The sequence below is a fragment of the Primulina eburnea genome, chromosome 2, assembly GCF_022965805.1.
Source record: "Primulina eburnea isolate SZY01 chromosome 2, ASM2296580v1, whole genome shotgun sequence".
Lineage (NCBI taxonomy): Eukaryota > Viridiplantae > Streptophyta > Magnoliopsida > Lamiales > Gesneriaceae > Primulina > Primulina eburnea.
Genome location: NC_133102.1, coordinates 103,875 through 121,026, shown reverse-complemented (window position 1 = coordinate 121,026; position 17,152 = coordinate 103,875). Strand labels below are relative to the sequence as shown.

The 17,152-nt window shown below is 35.9% G+C and overlaps 1 protein-coding gene and 1 pseudogene across 1 annotated transcript; one reads left to right on the top strand and one right to left on the bottom strand.

Annotated features, from left to right (window-relative positions):
• Nucleotides 1-2,165: 2,165 nt before the first annotated feature.
• On the top strand, nucleotides 2,166-9,815 carry LOC140815576 (cytokinin dehydrogenase 1-like; annotated as a pseudogene).
• Nucleotides 9,816-11,935: 2,120 nt separating this feature from the next.
• On the bottom strand, nucleotides 11,936-16,037 carry LOC140815570 (eukaryotic translation initiation factor 3 subunit E-like). Its single transcript, XM_073174651.1, has 8 exons — nucleotides 15,741-16,037; nucleotides 15,088-15,242; nucleotides 14,615-14,842; nucleotides 14,401-14,522; nucleotides 13,713-13,932; nucleotides 12,984-13,126; nucleotides 12,412-12,549; nucleotides 11,936-12,243 (listed from the first exon to the last, which is right to left on the bottom strand). The coding sequence occupies exons 1-8, from the start codon at nucleotides 15,949-15,951 to the stop codon at nucleotides 12,144-12,146; spliced, it is 1,317 nt and encodes a 438-aa protein (XP_073030752.1). The 5' UTR covers nucleotides 15,952-16,037; the 3' UTR covers nucleotides 11,936-12,143.
• Nucleotides 16,038-17,152: the final 1,115 nt, after the last annotated feature.

The window sequence follows — 17,152 nt, the reverse complement described above, 5'->3', positions numbered from 1 at the left end:
TGATTATTAAACCACGATGAAATAAGACTTTGAATTGCATCCAACAAAGCAATCATTGGTAGCTCTCGTGCAAACACCAACTTTGCATTGATTGATTCTAATCTATTTGTTGTCATAATATTATACCGAGAACCAGGAAAGTATGTTCTTGCTCATTTTTCTCTATCAATACTGGCCTCGAGATATTTTGTGATACCTGGATAGCTGTTTTTCATCTCTTCATACAATTCACCAAACTCAACCTGTTTATAAGCTTTAGCACCTCGCATAAACAACGCAATTCCACCTACCTTGGACTTTGGCCCTAACTTGATGTTTTGTCCAAGATGCCAAATGCAATGCCCATGTTGTGCTTGCTTGTATACAGAGGCAAGACCATTGATGATTCTCTTATGTCTGTCAGAAATAAATACTAACTCAACATCATCAAATATCAATTCATGCAACTTTTCAAAAAACCAAGTCCAAGATTCTTCACATTCTGAATCAACAACTGCCCAAGCAATAGGATACTGGTGGTGGTTTTCATCTTGTGTTGTGGCTATCAGTAAAACACCTTTATATTTTCCTGTCAAATACGTACCATCAACTGATATCACCTTCCTCATATATGTAAATCCTGCAATACAGGCACGGTAGGCCAAAAACATATATTTGAAGCTATCATCTTCGTTGACCTTCAAATGTGTTGTTGACCCTGGATTCACTTGTTCAATCATGTACAAATATGCAGGATGTAATTTGAAACTTTTGACAGGATCTCCCCTCAGTTGATTTATGGCAAGTTGCTTCCCCTTCCAAGCTTTAAAGTAGCTAATCTCGACGCCCTTATTTTGCATCATTGTTTGGATTGATTTCAATGCAGACATTTTTTGTTGTCCTCTGAAATTTTCCACCAACATATCTGATACTATAGCTGCACTTGCTTGTCGGTGCCTCCTTTTTCGATTAGTCAGATCACAAGTATGCTTATTGCAATAAGTTCTAACCGAAAACCGTGATGATCCATTTTTTTGTGCTACATGCACCCTCCAGCTGCAATTATCATATACACATCTTACTGAATACAGAGTCGTGGTGGATTTTAAAACTCGCATCTCAAATGAAGCTCTCACCGCAATATTATACAATTCTCTTTGAACATCTATTTTACTGTCGAACTCTTTACCAACTGACAAATCAGACTCATCGGTAAAACTATATACATGCTCACTACTAGAACCAAGCAATATAAATTTTTGGCTATCATTGGCCACCTATTCACCATTGTCAGACTCCAATTCGACACGTTGTGTTACTCTACAATTCACATTCTCGTTCATATTTTCAACATCATCAGTTTTTTTATGTTCACTTCCACCATTACTTAATATAAAGACGCCATTAAAGTGCTCATCTCTATAAAGTTCTTCACCATTAGCATAATCACCGAGATCATCACAAATATTACTACCACGATCATTATCTCGATGCATACTAAATTCAGAATCAACAAAATCATCACGACAATTGTTATCGATGTGTATATGAAATTTAGAACGACCAGAATCATCATAACCATGTGAATATTCATTATCAACATTATTGTCACAAATAACTTGAACTTTCTTCTCAATTTCCACGTGAAGTAAAGGCCTATGATGTGTATCACCGAGCAATAGATAGGTCAACAGACACTTTTCACTTCTTAAATATACATATAATCGTTACCCGGGATAAGCAAATGATATCGGACTGTTTTCTTTTTCGTTATGAAAAATATGTAGCAGAAAGCATAAGAAAGAAAATAATCTAGAATATGAGAAAAGAGATAATGATAGAGAATGGGAGGGAAGGTGCCTAAAAAAGATATGTAGAGGAGGGAAAATCAATATTTTAGATTAGAGTAAATGAGTAATTATGTTAGAATAATTATGATTGAGCATGTAAGGGTAATTTTGACCAAATTCTTATAAAAATTTTAAATGAAGGTTAGTTTACAAATTAAAATGGTTAGAAGGTCAAAAATCTAAAAAATTAATGTGTAAAGGTCATATTTCAAATTATCCCGGGATTCACTGCCTGACATACAATACCCGAACTATAATTACATAGAATCATCCCGCAACGAATATGAAGCAATAAATTTCCAAAAATGTGAATAGTTTGCAGTCAAGTGCACAAATATATTTGCCAAAAATAAATAAAATCAACAAGACTGTGACAAGAAAATAAAAAGGTGGCAGTTAAATTGAAAAAGTATAGGCACCAGTAAGTCTTCTTGTATAAATCTCTGCTCGGGTTTGAAGAGTTGCTAGAAAATTTCTCGATACACTTTTTGCTAGCAATAGACTACTGTATGCACTCAATCCACGAGAATTTCGTCACAGGACCCCATAAATTCTCATCCATCCTCAGCATATTCATCATTTATCTACTCAAGAAAAATTTCTGTTTTTTCTCAAGTAACTAAAAGAGATGATAACTGCACAACCTCAAAGTTTCTTTCAGCAGAAAAATATAGCCCCAAGGCTTATTTTAGTTTTTGTACTTGGCTTCACGGTCAATAGAGAGCACCTCTGCTCCAAGCAGCCTTTTGTCACCCCCACAGCATATCTTCACTCAGTTCCATCAGTCATACATTCATCACTAGCAAAGATGTCATTTGATGGGAACCTAAGTTTCGATAATCTTGAACATGCGGCGAGGGACTTTGGCAATAGATACCATAACATGCCATATGCAGTGTTATACCCAAAATCGGTTTTTGATATATCTTCCATTATAAACTGTATTTTCCATATGGGTTTGACTTCAGAGCTTACGGTTGCTGCCAGAGGCCGTGGCCACTGCCTACAAGGCCAAGCACAGGCATATCAAGGTGTTATTATTATTATGGAATCGCTTCAGGTGCCGAAAATGAGTTTTCACAATGGAAAACTACCTTATGTTGATGTCTCAGCTGGAGAGCTTTGGATTAACATTCTCCAGGAGAGTCTTAAACAAGGGCTGGCACCAAGATCGTGGACTGATTATCTCCATCTCAAAGTTGGGGGTACACTATCAAATGCTGGAGTTAGCGGACAGGCGTTTCGACATGGACCGCAGATCAACAATGTCTACGAACTGAAAGTGGTCACAGGTTTTTCATCCGCACATGCACAGTATTAAGATGGTTGAATTTAGTATTTACATGTATATTTAAGAAAGATGAAACGCATTTCGAAAAAATAATCAGCATGTGATCACATGTCCTGCGACATTGACAAGAACAGAAACTTTAATTTCTGCGCAGGCAGAGGAGAAGTGGTAACTTGTTCAGAAGATCAGAATGCTGATCTCTTCCATGCTGTACTTGGAGGACTAGGACAATTTGGGATCATTAGCCAAGCTAGAATTGCCTTGGAGGCAGCCCCCCGAAAGGTCATTATATGACAAACATTACTACCATACTTTTTTTATCATTAGTTTGTCACCTAAGCTGTCATTGCTCAGGTTAAATGGATCAGAGCACTTTATTCCGACTTCTCTGCGTTTATCAAAGATCAAGAGCATCTAATATCTTCAGAAAAAACTTTTGATTATATAGAGGGGTTTGTCATCATTAACAGAACCGGTTTATTAAATTATTGGAGATCATCTTTCAAACCAAAAGACCATGTTCAGGCAAAGCATTTCTCTTCAGAAGGAAAGATTCTATTTTGCCTGGAAGTCGCAAAATACTTCGATCCAGAAGGGCCCGATAACATTGATCAGGTGACAGTTTTTAATCCATATCATTTTAATTGTTGAATTCGAATAGCACACTCAAGCAAGAACAAGCAATTAACAGAAGAAAAACAAAACACGAGACAACGCACATTTACTTGGTTCGGATTGAGATCAATCCTACATCCAAGGTTCTGGGAACACCCCAATATAATCCACTAAAATGAATACGAATCACAGGTTACAACTCATCTCAGCGCCACACCATAACCGAGTTCTCAATACAATCCTATGTCTATGAATAACAAACTTGTATATAGTGATCGGCCTTCCCTGTCAATACAGCAACTCTAGAACGCAAGAGTTATACAACAAGGGAAGCAAGATATGGTGAATTAGGTGCACTGTGTTCAGAGAGTTTTCCACGATGAAGAAGAAGGAGACGTAATTTTGTTATCAGAATTAACCACCCTTTTTAACCACCTCATTTCCACTTAATCTATTGCTTTCAAAGATATAATTCACAGCCATTGGATGGACCTCCTATTGCCATAATTAATCTTAGCCACTGGATTAATATAATGAGTCAAATACATCTTCACAATTCTCCACCTATTTGTCTCATTTCAATGGTTCCAAAGACATGTTCCCAGATTCAAGACCTTGACAGTCATTCTTCCATATTGAGTAATCCCAGTGCACCCTTGAGTTTGTTGACTGGGATAACTTTTGTTAGCATATCTGCAGGATTGACATTTGTGTTGATTTTCTTGACACTCACCAGATCTCTTGAGATGATTTCCCTGACAAAGTGTAATCTCACATCAATGTGCTTCGTTCTTTCATGAAATACAGCGTTCTTTGACAAGTGGATTGCACTTTGTGAATCACAGAAGATTGTAGCACACTTCTGTTCGTATCCCAATTCAGTAACAAAGCCCTTGATCCACAAGGCTTCCTTTACAGCTTCCGTAAGCGAGATGTATTCAGCTTCGGCTGTTGACAAGGCTATTACATGCTGTAAACTTGACTTCCAGCTAACAACATTTCCTCCAACCGTAAAAACATACCCAGACAGTGACCTTCTTTTATCAAGGTCAGCAGCATAATCTGAATCACAATATCCTATTACTTCACAGGTTGATTGTTGAGATTTAGAGTATACCAACTTCAGCTTCTTGGTCTCCTTTAAGTATCTTAGCAGCCACTTCACGGCCTGCCAATGTTCCCTACTTGGCTTGCTCATGAACCTGCTAATCAAACCCAATCCGTATGCAATGTCAGGTCTTGTTGATACCATAGTGTACATAATGCTTCCTACAGCATTTGAGTATGGTACCGACTTCATGTGAGCGTGTTCTAATTTAGTATCTTCCTCCTTAACAGACTTTAGCTTGAAGTGTGCGCCAATAGGGGTGTTTACACTCCTAGCTTCTTTCATACCGAATATGTCCAACAGCTTACATATGTATCCTTCTTGGGACAAGCTCAAGGTTCTTGAATGTCTGTTTCTGATAATATCCATGCCTAAGATGCGCTTGGCAGGCCCAAGATCCTTCATTTCGAATTCAGAGTTGAGCAGATCCTTTAGTCTCTGTATTTCTCTTAGGTCCTTGCAGGCAATGAGCATATCATCAACATATATTAGTAGATATATGTATGACTTATCTGGTAATGCCGAGTGGTAAACACAGTTATCGAATTTTGATCTATGGAACCCTTGGCTCAACATAAAGTCATCAAATCGTCTATACCACTGCCGAGGAGATTGCTTGAGTCCATAGAGTGATTTCTGTAATAAACAAACTTTTTCAACCTCACTATGTTGTGCAAGGCCTTCAGGTTGTGACATTAGAATCTCCTCTTCCAATTTACCATGTAAGAAGGCAGTCTTGACGTCCAATTGCTCTAGTTCCAAGTCAAACGTTGCAGTGATTGACAGTAAAATTCTGATTGATGTGTGTTTTACCACAGGGGAGAAAACTTCATGGTAGTCCAAGCCTTCGACTTGGGAGAAGCCTCTTGCCACTAATCTGGCCTTAAATCTAGCTGCTTCTACCCCTGGGATCCCTGGTTTTCTTTTGAATACCCACTTACAACCAATGACCCTCTTGCCTTTAGGTCTATTGATAAGGATCCAAGTATTATTTTTAACCAATGAATCGAGTTCCTCATTCATAGCTTTCTTCCATTTGGGCCAATCCTTGCTCATTTTGGCTTCATTATAGCTGGATGGTTCCTCAAGATCAAGTGAGTCAGCCACATTTAAAGCAAATGCAATGAAGTCGGCATTTGCAAATCTTGGTGGCACTCTTATCTGTTTTCTAATGCGATCTCTTGACAGAACATAGCCATCTAGCTGTTGAATGTTTTCATCTTCAGTATGAGGTCCGTCATCTCCTTGGATTTCATCATCATTGCTGTGAGGATCTTCTTGGGCCTCATTCTGAAATATGTCATAAGTGTGTTCAGGCTGTGAATGAGTATCTCCACCAGAATCTTGGTTTCTTGCATTTCCTGCTTGGGAGTTTTCATCCAAACTTTGGGAATTCACCTGATTATTAAGGTCCTGCTCAGCTTGTTTAGAGCTGGCAACTTCAGGAATGCTCATATTAGTTTTATAAAATTCATTTTCATTGAAAATGACATCTCTACTTATCACACATTTGAGGTCATCTAATAGCCACACTTTGTAACCTTTTACTCCACTAGGATATCCAAGAAATATACCTTTCTTTGCTCTAGGATTAAGTTTACCTTGATTGACATGAACGTATACTACACAACCAAAAGTTCTTATGTGATCATAATCAGGCTTTATCGATGACCATTTCAACTCGGGGACAAGGAACTCTATGGCAGAAGATGGTGACTGATTAATTAAGTAACAAGCTGTTGAAGCAGCTTCAGCCCAGAATTTGTTTGGCAAGCCACTTTCACTTAACATGCACCTAACTTTATCCATAATCGTTCTATTCATGCGTTCTGCCACCCCATTTTGTTGGGGTGTGTATGTGCATGTTCTATGCCTAACAATACCAGATTTTGCACATAGATCATCGAATTGTTGATTGCAAAATTCTAACCCATTATCTGTCCTTAGTCTCTTTATATTACTTCCTGTTTGATTTTCAATCATGGTTTTCCATTCAAGAAACTTGTTGAACGCTTCAGACTTAGTTTTTAGAAAGTAAATCCATACTTTTCTAGAATAGTCATCAATCAAAGAAATGAAGTATTGAGATTCAGAAAGTGAAAAAGGTACCTTAGAGGAGCCCCATAAATCCGAATGGATGTAATCAAGAGTTGATTTTGTATTGTGAGTTGCCACGTTGAATTTCAGCCTATGAGCCTTTCCCAATACACAGTTCTCACAGAATTCCAGATTGTTTATCTCCTTTGAATTCAGAAGACCTTGTTTGCATAGCTCTTGAAGTCCCTTTAGACTCATATGTCCGAGTCTTTTGTGCCACAAAGCTGTGTTATCCTTGGCAGAAACTGTGACATTTGCTTCTGATATTATGGTGCTTCCTTGCAAAACATACAGGCCCAGGTTTAGTTTTCCTTTCATAATCACCAGAGACCCTTTAGTAACTTTCAGAACACCATCTTGTGCCTTATAGCTGAAGCCTCTTCTATCCAAGGTACCTAAAGAGATTAGGTTCCTTTTTAGATCTGGGATGAATCTGACTTCAGTGATCACTTTCACTGATCCGTCCCACATTTTCAGCTTCACTGAGCCAACACCATGTATTCTGCAGGATTGATTGTTTCCCATTAGTACTTGTCCTGAATCTTGTTCCTCAAAGTCAAAGAACCAATCTCTTCTAGGAGACATGTGGTAAGTGCATCCAGAATCCATGATCCATTGTTCTTTTGGATCATCAGTTGATATGGTTAGAACCTCAGCTTCTTCATATCCCTGGAGTACATTTACTGATTCCGATCCCTGACTCAAATCAGTCCTCTGATTTACATTTCTTTGAGGACAATTCCTTCTGAAATGACCTTCTTTCTTACAGGTCCAGCAAGTCCTTTTAATTCTTGACCTCGATCTGGTTTGAGGTCTATGTTTGTTTCCATAATTCTTCTTTTCCACTGATCTTCCTCTTACATTTATGCCTTCACCAGCTAATCTGTATTGTTTCCCTGCAGCCCTGAGATCCAACTCCTTTGAATATGCAGCGCCTGTGACTTCTTCAAGAGTGAGAGATTCTCTCCCATACTTCAAGGTGTCTCTCAATTGATCATACTGCTTTGGCAAGGAGTTGAGCAAGAAGATGGCCTGATCTTCTTCATCAATAGTTACTTCTATATTCTCTAGATCAGAGAGTAACTTGGTAAATTCATCAATGTTTTCATCTATGGATTTGTTCTCATCCATCTTGTATCCATAGAATTTTTGTTTCAAGTAAATTCTGTTTGGAAGAGCCTTTGTCATATACAGTTGCTCGAGTTTTGTCCACATTTCACAAGCTGATTTCTCTTTCACCACTTTTCTGAGAATTTGATCACTTAAACTCAGGACAATTGTATTTCTTGCTTTCTTGAGAATCTCACTTTTGTTCTGAATTGAATCGGACATTTTTGATTCACCATTTAGAGCATCATCCAGCCCTAAGTTTCCCAGGTGTGCAATCATCTTTTCCCTCCACAGATTGAAGTCATTTCGGCCATCGAATTTCTCCACCTCGAATCTTGATGTCGACATATTGAGGGTTTGCCCCTGGCCAGAAGACTACCCACAAGAGAACAACTCAGACTTCGATCAGGAGTTCACGATCAACCAGATCCTTATCAATCCAGACAAGATCCTTCACTAACGAATGAACCTGGCTCTGATACCACTTGTTGAATTCGAATAGCACACTCAAGCAAGAACAAGCAATTAACAGAAGAAAAACAAAACACGAGACAACGCACATTTACTTGGTTCGGATTGAGATCAATCCTACATCCAAGGTTCTGGGAACACCCCAATATAATCCACTAAAATGAATACGAATCACAGGTTACAACTCATCTCAGCGCCACACCATAACCGAGTTCTCAATACAATCCTATGTCTATGAATAACAAACTTGTATATAGTGATCGGCCTTCCCTGTCAATACAGCAACTCTAGAACGCAAGAGTTATACAACAAGGGAAGCAAGATATGGTGAATTAGGTGCACTGTGTTCAGAGAGTTTTCCACGATGAAGAAGAAGGAGACGTAATTTTGTTATCAGAATTAACCACCCTTTTTAACCACCTCATTTCCACTTAATCTATTGCTTTCAAAGATATAATTCACAGCCATTGGATGGACCTCCTATTGCCATAATTAATCTTAGCCACTGGATTAATATAATGAGTCAAATACATCTTCACAGTAATCACTATTCATTTATCTGGCAGAAGGTGCTGACGTGTTCGACTCTATTTGAGCATACAGGAGATCGATACACTCTTATCAAAATTGAATTACATTAAGTCCACTCTCTTCTGGTCAGAAGTCCCCTACACAGATTTCCTGGATAGAGTGCACACATCGGAGATAAAACTTAGGGAAAAAGGACTGTGGGAGGTTCCACACCCTTGGCTAAATCTTTTTATTCCTAGGAGTAGGATTCAAGAGTTCGCCAAGAAGTTTTTGGAAACATTGTCAAGGATACAAGCAATGGTCCTGTCCTGATCTATCCCGTCAACAAATCAAGGTACTGATCTCTAGAATGCATGTCATATTTCCATTAATCAAACCACAATATAAACTCATTCTTTGCCACAGATGGAAAACACGAACATCCATGATTACACCTGACGAGGATGTTTTATACCTAGTTGCCTTCCTAGCTTCAGCAATGCCATCTTCTAGGGGAAAAGATGACCTGGAATACATTTTGTCTCAAAACAACAGAATTTTAGAGTTCTGTGAAAAGAACCGCCTGGGAATAAAACAATATTTGCCCCATTATAACACTAAAGCAGAGTGGAAAGCTCACTTTGGGAGTCACTGGGAAGTTTTCACCAAAAGAAAATTAACCTATAATCCCTTGGCAATCCTGGCTCCTGGACAAAAAATCTTTCCAAGAGCAAATGCCTTGACACGACAATGAAATTACATGCATAAGTAAATAGAGCTATTTTTGTATACCTAAGTGTACATGGTTGAGAACAAGTTTTGGGGGAGTATTCATTTTATATTTTCTGATTTTTTTAAAATGGTGGACTTTTGTGGAGTTGATGGATTTTTATTGACTTTTATGGAGTCTCATAGAATTGTAAAACAAATTTCATAGACTCTTATAGATTTTTTTTTCAAGATTTTTGTAGACTTTTGTAAACTATTTCATACAATTATGTGAATTTTGTAGTTTATAATTGTGATTTATTTTTTATTAATTTTTTTAAAATAATTATGGGACATAGATAACCTCTTCAATTTTAAATTATTATTTTTATTTATGAATTTTACTTACTTAAAAGTTAAATCAATTTAATTTGTGAAAAACGACAAATGAACTATACAATTTATTGAAATCAAAATTTCAATTATTTATGTCAATTCAACATATTAATGAATAATATTTTATAATAAAATTTTATTAAAAGAACACTCCAAATAATGAGTAGTCTTTTATAAAAAAAAATCTAATCATTACTGACAATTTGATCAACATCGTTCTACATTCCATTGATTATGATATCCCTCAATGCATTAGCATTTGCTCGTTGTTGTTTTTGAGTATTAAATAACTGATCAAAGTCGTCACCTTCATAAACTTGTGCTGATGAAGACAATTGAGCTTCATTATCTAGTTCAATTTGAAATTCATCAAATTGACACTTCTTTCAAAGAAAATTGTGTAATATAGCACATGTCAATACAAGCCCTGTTAGGGGTGGGAAAAAATATCGAATTTTCGGTATACCGAGATTACCGTAACAAAAAAATATTGAATTTACCGAATTTTAAGTATACAGAATATTTCGGTACGATACGGTACGGTAACGATATCCAATTTGAAAATTTTTGTATATACCGAAATACCAGAAAAATATACAAAAAGTTTAAAAGATATAATATTTTAAAACAATAAATTATAAATTTTTTTAAAACGTAAAGTTTTTTTGGTTCGGTATACCGAAAATTTTGGTATAGTATCGGTATGAATTTGTTATACAATAATTTAAGATATATTAACAAAAATAAAGAAAATAATTAAAAATAAAATGTTATATAATAATTAATAAAAAAATAAATTTTAGTTTTTAAAAAGTACAAATAAAAGGAAAAATAAATAGATGAGAAAAGAATGAAAGTTTGTATTAAATGTACATCCAAATCTTTAGGTTGAATCAAAGACTTTTGTTGACATTTTATTGTTGTACTTTAGTCTATAATTCTTGTAATTAATAGAATTCCATAGAGTCATTAAAAGTCTATTGACATTTTGAATACCTATAGACTTTTGTAGAGTTTTTAAAAATCAAGTTTGAATACCACATGACTTTTTAAAATTCTACAAAAGTTTACATTGAATACCACTAAATTTTTATGGAGTATATCAAAGTCTAGTTTGAATACCTCTAGACTTTTAAACTACATAAAAGTCTATAACTAATACACCCCCTTTGTACTTTCTGTCTCAGATTTATCTTTTACCACCGGGGCATCACGTTTTCAGGATCTCAGAATAAAGCACAACATCTCATATATAAATTCAAGGAATTGCTACGATTTCAAACATTGAACATAACTTTCACTCAGAGTCAGAGAGATAATGAAGATTAACCAGTGAGAATGGATGGAGAGAGCTCGCGGCTCTTTTAATACATATTTAAAAATTATTCCAAAACTGGAAATAAACGAATATAAAGGTCCAAAACTGGAAATAAACGAATATAAAGGGAGGGAGACTATAAATTTATAGTTCGTAACCCAAAGCTTTATTGAAAATTAAAGAATAATAAAGTAGTCACAGCCATTTACGCGACGCAATTCCGGGTTGGTAGGATTGGTATTCTGTTTTCTTAAGTTACCGAAAGGGTCGCCCTTGTTCATTATGAATTCAAGCATATGTAAAAAAGTTTTCTAAATTCAATATTTAATTTTTCTAGAAAAATAGTATATTCATATATTTATAGGAACAAAAATTACTCCGCCGAAATTACAGATTTATTTTTTAGTTATATGTTATTTTGATGATTGATAAATTTATATAATATCACTTTTATTCATATTTCTTTTGCTCGAGTTCTTACCCTGTTACAAACCATCATACACTAAATATGCGCGAGTATCCCAAAAATAAACATAATTCTAGCAGTGAGGATCCATCAGCTAGCTTGTGAAAAATGCCAAAATTCATTTTTAAAACTGTCAATTTCGAGATTAAAAAAAAGGGCACTTCATCAAACTCGGGAAATCCAAATTCCTTGAGGCCAAAATCAACAGCCGGTGCTGGCACAATCTACCGAGCAGTTTGCGACTGAGCATGTTCCAGGAGCTGGCTTACTAGTTTATAAGTGCGCCCTGAAAGTGCTTTAGTTTGGTCGATAAGCTGTTCATACCTGAAAGTGAAAAATAGCATATCATGGCCAAGTAAATCATGCTTAAATTTCGTTTATAAAAACATGTTTTTTATCTTGTACATGAAATATGATATCGATAAGATCTGACAGTCAAAACAAAGTCTTAACAGTTATTTTCACAATATGATTTGTATTGGTGCAACTTACACATTGGGAAAATTCGGTTCCATTGTGATTGTTCCGGTCTTGGAATTGATCTTGGCATCAAGTTTTGAAGTCTTTACGAGATTCACTATCCATCTCTCAGCCTCTTCATAGTTCAAATTCAGTTTCTCAGCGAGCACACTGTCAAACAGCACCAAGTAGTAACACAATATGGTCCAAATTAATTCAACTACGAAAAAAGAGTTGACACCAAAAAAATGGGCTGGCACTTCAGCATCATACTACAGCATGGATGCATATTAAACAGAATGACTTTTTAACACAAATAAGATACTCAGACACTATTGTAGTATTCTTAAAGTAAGTAGGAGAAAAAATATATTTGCAATGAAATCTTCTTCAGATGATCAAGAAAGCAACAAAGCCGCAATTAGGCATCAATCAGGCTATTTGTGATCAACCATTAAGATTTGATACACAATTATATTCACTACAGAAAAATACCATAAAACACACAGAGGGGCTTGTGTGTTTGTGAGTGTGGCGAATTGGGGAGAGGTGAAGGCTTCTGTGGCATAAATTTTCTTGTCCTAAAAACAATGTCAGGTACATACCCCATGTCAATGCGCTGATGAATGCGACAGTAGGTCTCAAAAATGAAAAGCCGAGCATTCTCAAGGAACTCATCTCTTAATGGTACAGTAGTAAAATTTCCTTCCTCAACCCGTTTACCAAGGAATGGATCATTTAGGATTGCCTGAAACATGATAATAAGACTTAGCCATATAAACATGGATACTCAATGAGATGACAACCAACTCAGAATAATATTAAAACAGAAGGCAATTATCTGTCAGCTCCAAATAAAAAGTAAAGACCAGTCAACTCAATAGCACTGGATTACCGCTCTTAGCAGATAGCAACATAACCAACATAGATCAGAAATCTTCTAAAAAACATTTCATCTGGCAGGGGAATTATCATAACACAACTGCAATAAATGAACTTATCTCTTCACAACAGATCGATGAACATGGGAACAATTGAATCAGAAATGAATTTTCAGCAAGAAAAGAAACGTAATGTTAAACAATGAGCATGTCATAGTTGAGGTACAGTTGATATGAATCATATATTATCATTTACACTTATATGCAATTAACTTTATAGATCCAACAATAATCAACAAGCAATTCTAAATCCCTAAGAAAGGCGAAACACAAAAAATAAAGGTATTGAAACATAAATATAAATAAGCATGATTTACATACTTAATTTTTTCACAGTGACAGGATCTTACAGATGAATATGATTGAAGAACTGTTTACAGTTAGGAAGCTTACTTCTTCACACTCTTTCATCTTTCTTTGAGCCCCATCAAAGTCATAGTTGACATATAAACATGCCAAAAACTCTGTGATTGGATCTTCATAAGAATACTGCTCTTGCTGAATAACCTTGATGAAATCTTTAAGTTGAGGCCGCCTCCTTTTGTTGACGACGAAAGCAGTTGCCAGGTAACGTAGAAGATGAGGAGCATTTGTTTGAATGGCATTCAAATACCTGAAAGAGATTTATCATTTAGAAATTCTTGAAGAATTCTGGGTTAGATAGAGGGAACATATCAATGTAACATGAGGCACTATTATCAAATATGGCATCCGCCGCATCCCAAAAAAAGTGTGAATGTGTGATGCTTGGAAGGTAGGATGCTAAGATACATGCGAGTAGTCGGGTAAACTTTGATTTATTGACCAAAATTTTAGAATATAGGTAATAAGTTTTCTGGAGTGGAGGGGATGGAGACCAGATCTATCGGTTGTCACATGCCAATGATTCTAGCATTATTATTTTTTTGCTGGTTCAAACACAGTAATAATAACAAGACAAACAATACAACCTCCTCCTTTGATAACTCTAGGTGTTAGACAACTGAAGTAATACTATCGGAGAAGCAACATAATCATCTTCTAACATCACCAGACCAAATAAAACAAAATAAGGAAATGTAAATAAGTTCCAGAGTCATACTTGTCCTGGTTGAACAAGTCAATAATTAGGGTTCTTCCATTGTCATGATTGAAGAAGATGAACAAACTCCAATGCAATAGCCATATTCTACTTTGTACTTGATTCAATGGAGAAGAGAAACTCTGCAAGACATGAACAATAATAAAATTCAATATCCTGTAACAACCAAGGAGTAACCGCACAAGCTAATAGTTTAGATGGCAGTAATAGAAACCTTAGAGTCAATTATTTCCTTCAAGCGGTTGAGCTCCTCCAGCGCAACATCCCAGTTCTGCATCAATATCTCTGCTGCTAGTTTTCCCCATAATGCACTTAAACTCTTTTCCGTGTCTGTACACAAGGCCCTGTACTGATACAAATAATCGGCAGCACCAGAGTAGTTGCCACATTCAAACTGAAATTTGGCATACTTATACAGTGCTTCTATCTGCTTTGGACCAATCTGAGAAACAAGAAACAAATGGTTAATCAGTTACCTTAAAGTTTCTCGATAAGGTCCGAAAAATGTATGGTAAAGAGGTCATCAATTGCACAACAAAAAAATATCCTCGAGAATTTAATTCTCACAACAATGGCACGTGAATCGGGGATGCTAAATGGGATGAGCATCAGACCAGTATGATGATTAAATGCTGACATCCACCGAAGAAGATAACGACAAATTACGCAAAGTAGTTAAACGTAAACCTGATAGCGATCGTTGAGCATCTGAAGATTATGCTGTTTGTCAGCTCTCAGTTCCTGAACAGCATTAGGATTCTGCAGAAAGGTAACTATGGGAGCTGCGGCCTCTTCCGATGACTTCAACCCACCCACCACCTCGGCTCTTCTCCCCACCATTTCTAAACCACAGAAAAAACTCAAAAACAGTGAATCAAACACTGACTGCAGAACACTGCATCATAAAATGTAAATCTAAATAACAATTCACAGCAGCACAGATAATAAAGAATTTATACCTGATGCCCATAAACAACAGATCGCATTAAATAACAATAAGTTCCAGTTCTAAAAAGAATCAAAACAAAATTTGCAAGACCAATAGTAAAAAATCAAAAATATGTCCAAAACTAAAAGAAATAAAGCCAGCACATGTAGATAATAAAAAGAAAAAAGAAACAAAAACAACTTTCCTCAGCACACACAGACATCCATGACATAGTAAAAAATATATATCAGTAAGTATCGAAAATCCAGTATTAAATACAGTACTCACAATTCTCAGTCAGAAAATCCATATGAACGAAGATTAAACCGCATACATTCACTCACACGAAAAATACCCTAACCATCTCCATCCCTCCGACCCTAATTGTCAGGGCTAATCACAAAAATCATACCTTGTGGAACATCTTCAGATCGATAGAGGGACTTGTGTATGTCCATGGCATAATCGACCATGTTTGTGTGGTTAAGCAGCTCGATTTTTGCCTTCAAAATATCCTCCTCGGGGTACAATCCTCTCTCTTGTAAAAACTCAAGTAGAGGGAACACCAGATGACGGTCAAGCTGCGGCGCAATGCGCTGTGTCAGGTCGTATTTCGCGGCCATGAATTCTTGGTGGATCTGCGAGCATACGTTGTGGTTAGGGTTTTGGATTTTGATTCACGAATTTGGATGAATGGAACAATAAACCATAGCCCCCGAACTTATATGTATTACACTTGGGGCCCTTTATTTATTTATATTACGAATTGGGGTCGAAAAAAATATCATTGGAAGCCATTATCTGATTTTAAAACTAGTGTATAATCAAAGTGGTCCAATATTATATAAATTGGATAATAACAGAGCATGAATACAGTCTAATGTTTTTAGATCCTTGGACCTTGATAGAAAAATTATCGTTGAAAAATATGAATTACAATACATTACTTCCATCCATCATTTTGCTCTTCCCTCATGACTAACAATATTTAACGTAAATAGTTATGATGTGCTATTAGAAAAAAGCAGCAAAATCGTTATGCATCAAAAAAGGGATGTAATTAGATATTTTGGAAAACTGAGAATGAGATTCTTGTTGGATCAATTATTTTTTTTGGGCTTATATGTGAATAATTATGTGTTGTGGTCTATTAAGTTAAGTCCAAAATAAAGTGATCAATTAATGTTTCGGGTTATTGGGCTTTAATGTATCTAATGGGTTGTGGATCTTTAATGTGTAGAAACATAAGTGTAAGTTTCTGTTTTTATGATGGGCTAAAACAGAAATATCAGAAGATATTGATAAATATTATCTATAAATATGGGTCATGGTCCCCAGATCTCGCGTTGTCACTTTCACTATTCTCTCTCCCATTAAGAAAATAGTTCTGAAGAGAAACTAAAGGATTCTCTCAAGAAAAGAGCGCGTAGATATGGAAGATCAAGACACGTTCTAAACAATTTAGGATTATGGCTTCAGGACGCTTCCGCTTAAGTTTTCAGTCAAATTCTTAATGATTTAACGTGATAGATTCTGCGGTTTATGAGTTTTCCCCAACAAGTGGTATCAGAGCCATTCATGTTTGAATCATTGAGATTTGTTTAAAATTTTTGGTACTATTTGGATCCAGATCTGAAAAATAAAATTTTGTTTAAAATGTTTTTGATATAATTTCAGATCTGGAAAATATATTGATATGTTTTCAAATCTGAAAATATTTTGATACGGTTTCAGATCTGAAAATTATTTTGGTTTAGATCTGAAAATTTTTTGATAAGGTTTCAGATCTGGAAAATATTTTGGTTGAAAACCAAATATTTTAAA

Bases quoted from the DNA above. Each gene is read 5' to 3' on its own strand.
- LOC140815570 (XM_073174651.1), bottom strand. From the start codon at position 15,951: ATGGCCGCGAAATACGACCTGACACAGCGCATTGCGCCGCAGCTTGAC. The intron at 14,843-15,087 runs GTTTACGTTTAA...CTTGTTTCTCAG, and splicing joins TGCTCAACGATCGCTATCAG to ATTGGTCCAAAGCAGATAGA. The intron at 13,933-14,400 runs GTATGACTCTGG...AATCTCTTTCAG, and splicing joins GACTTGTTCAACCAGGACAA to GTATTTGAATGCCATTCAAA.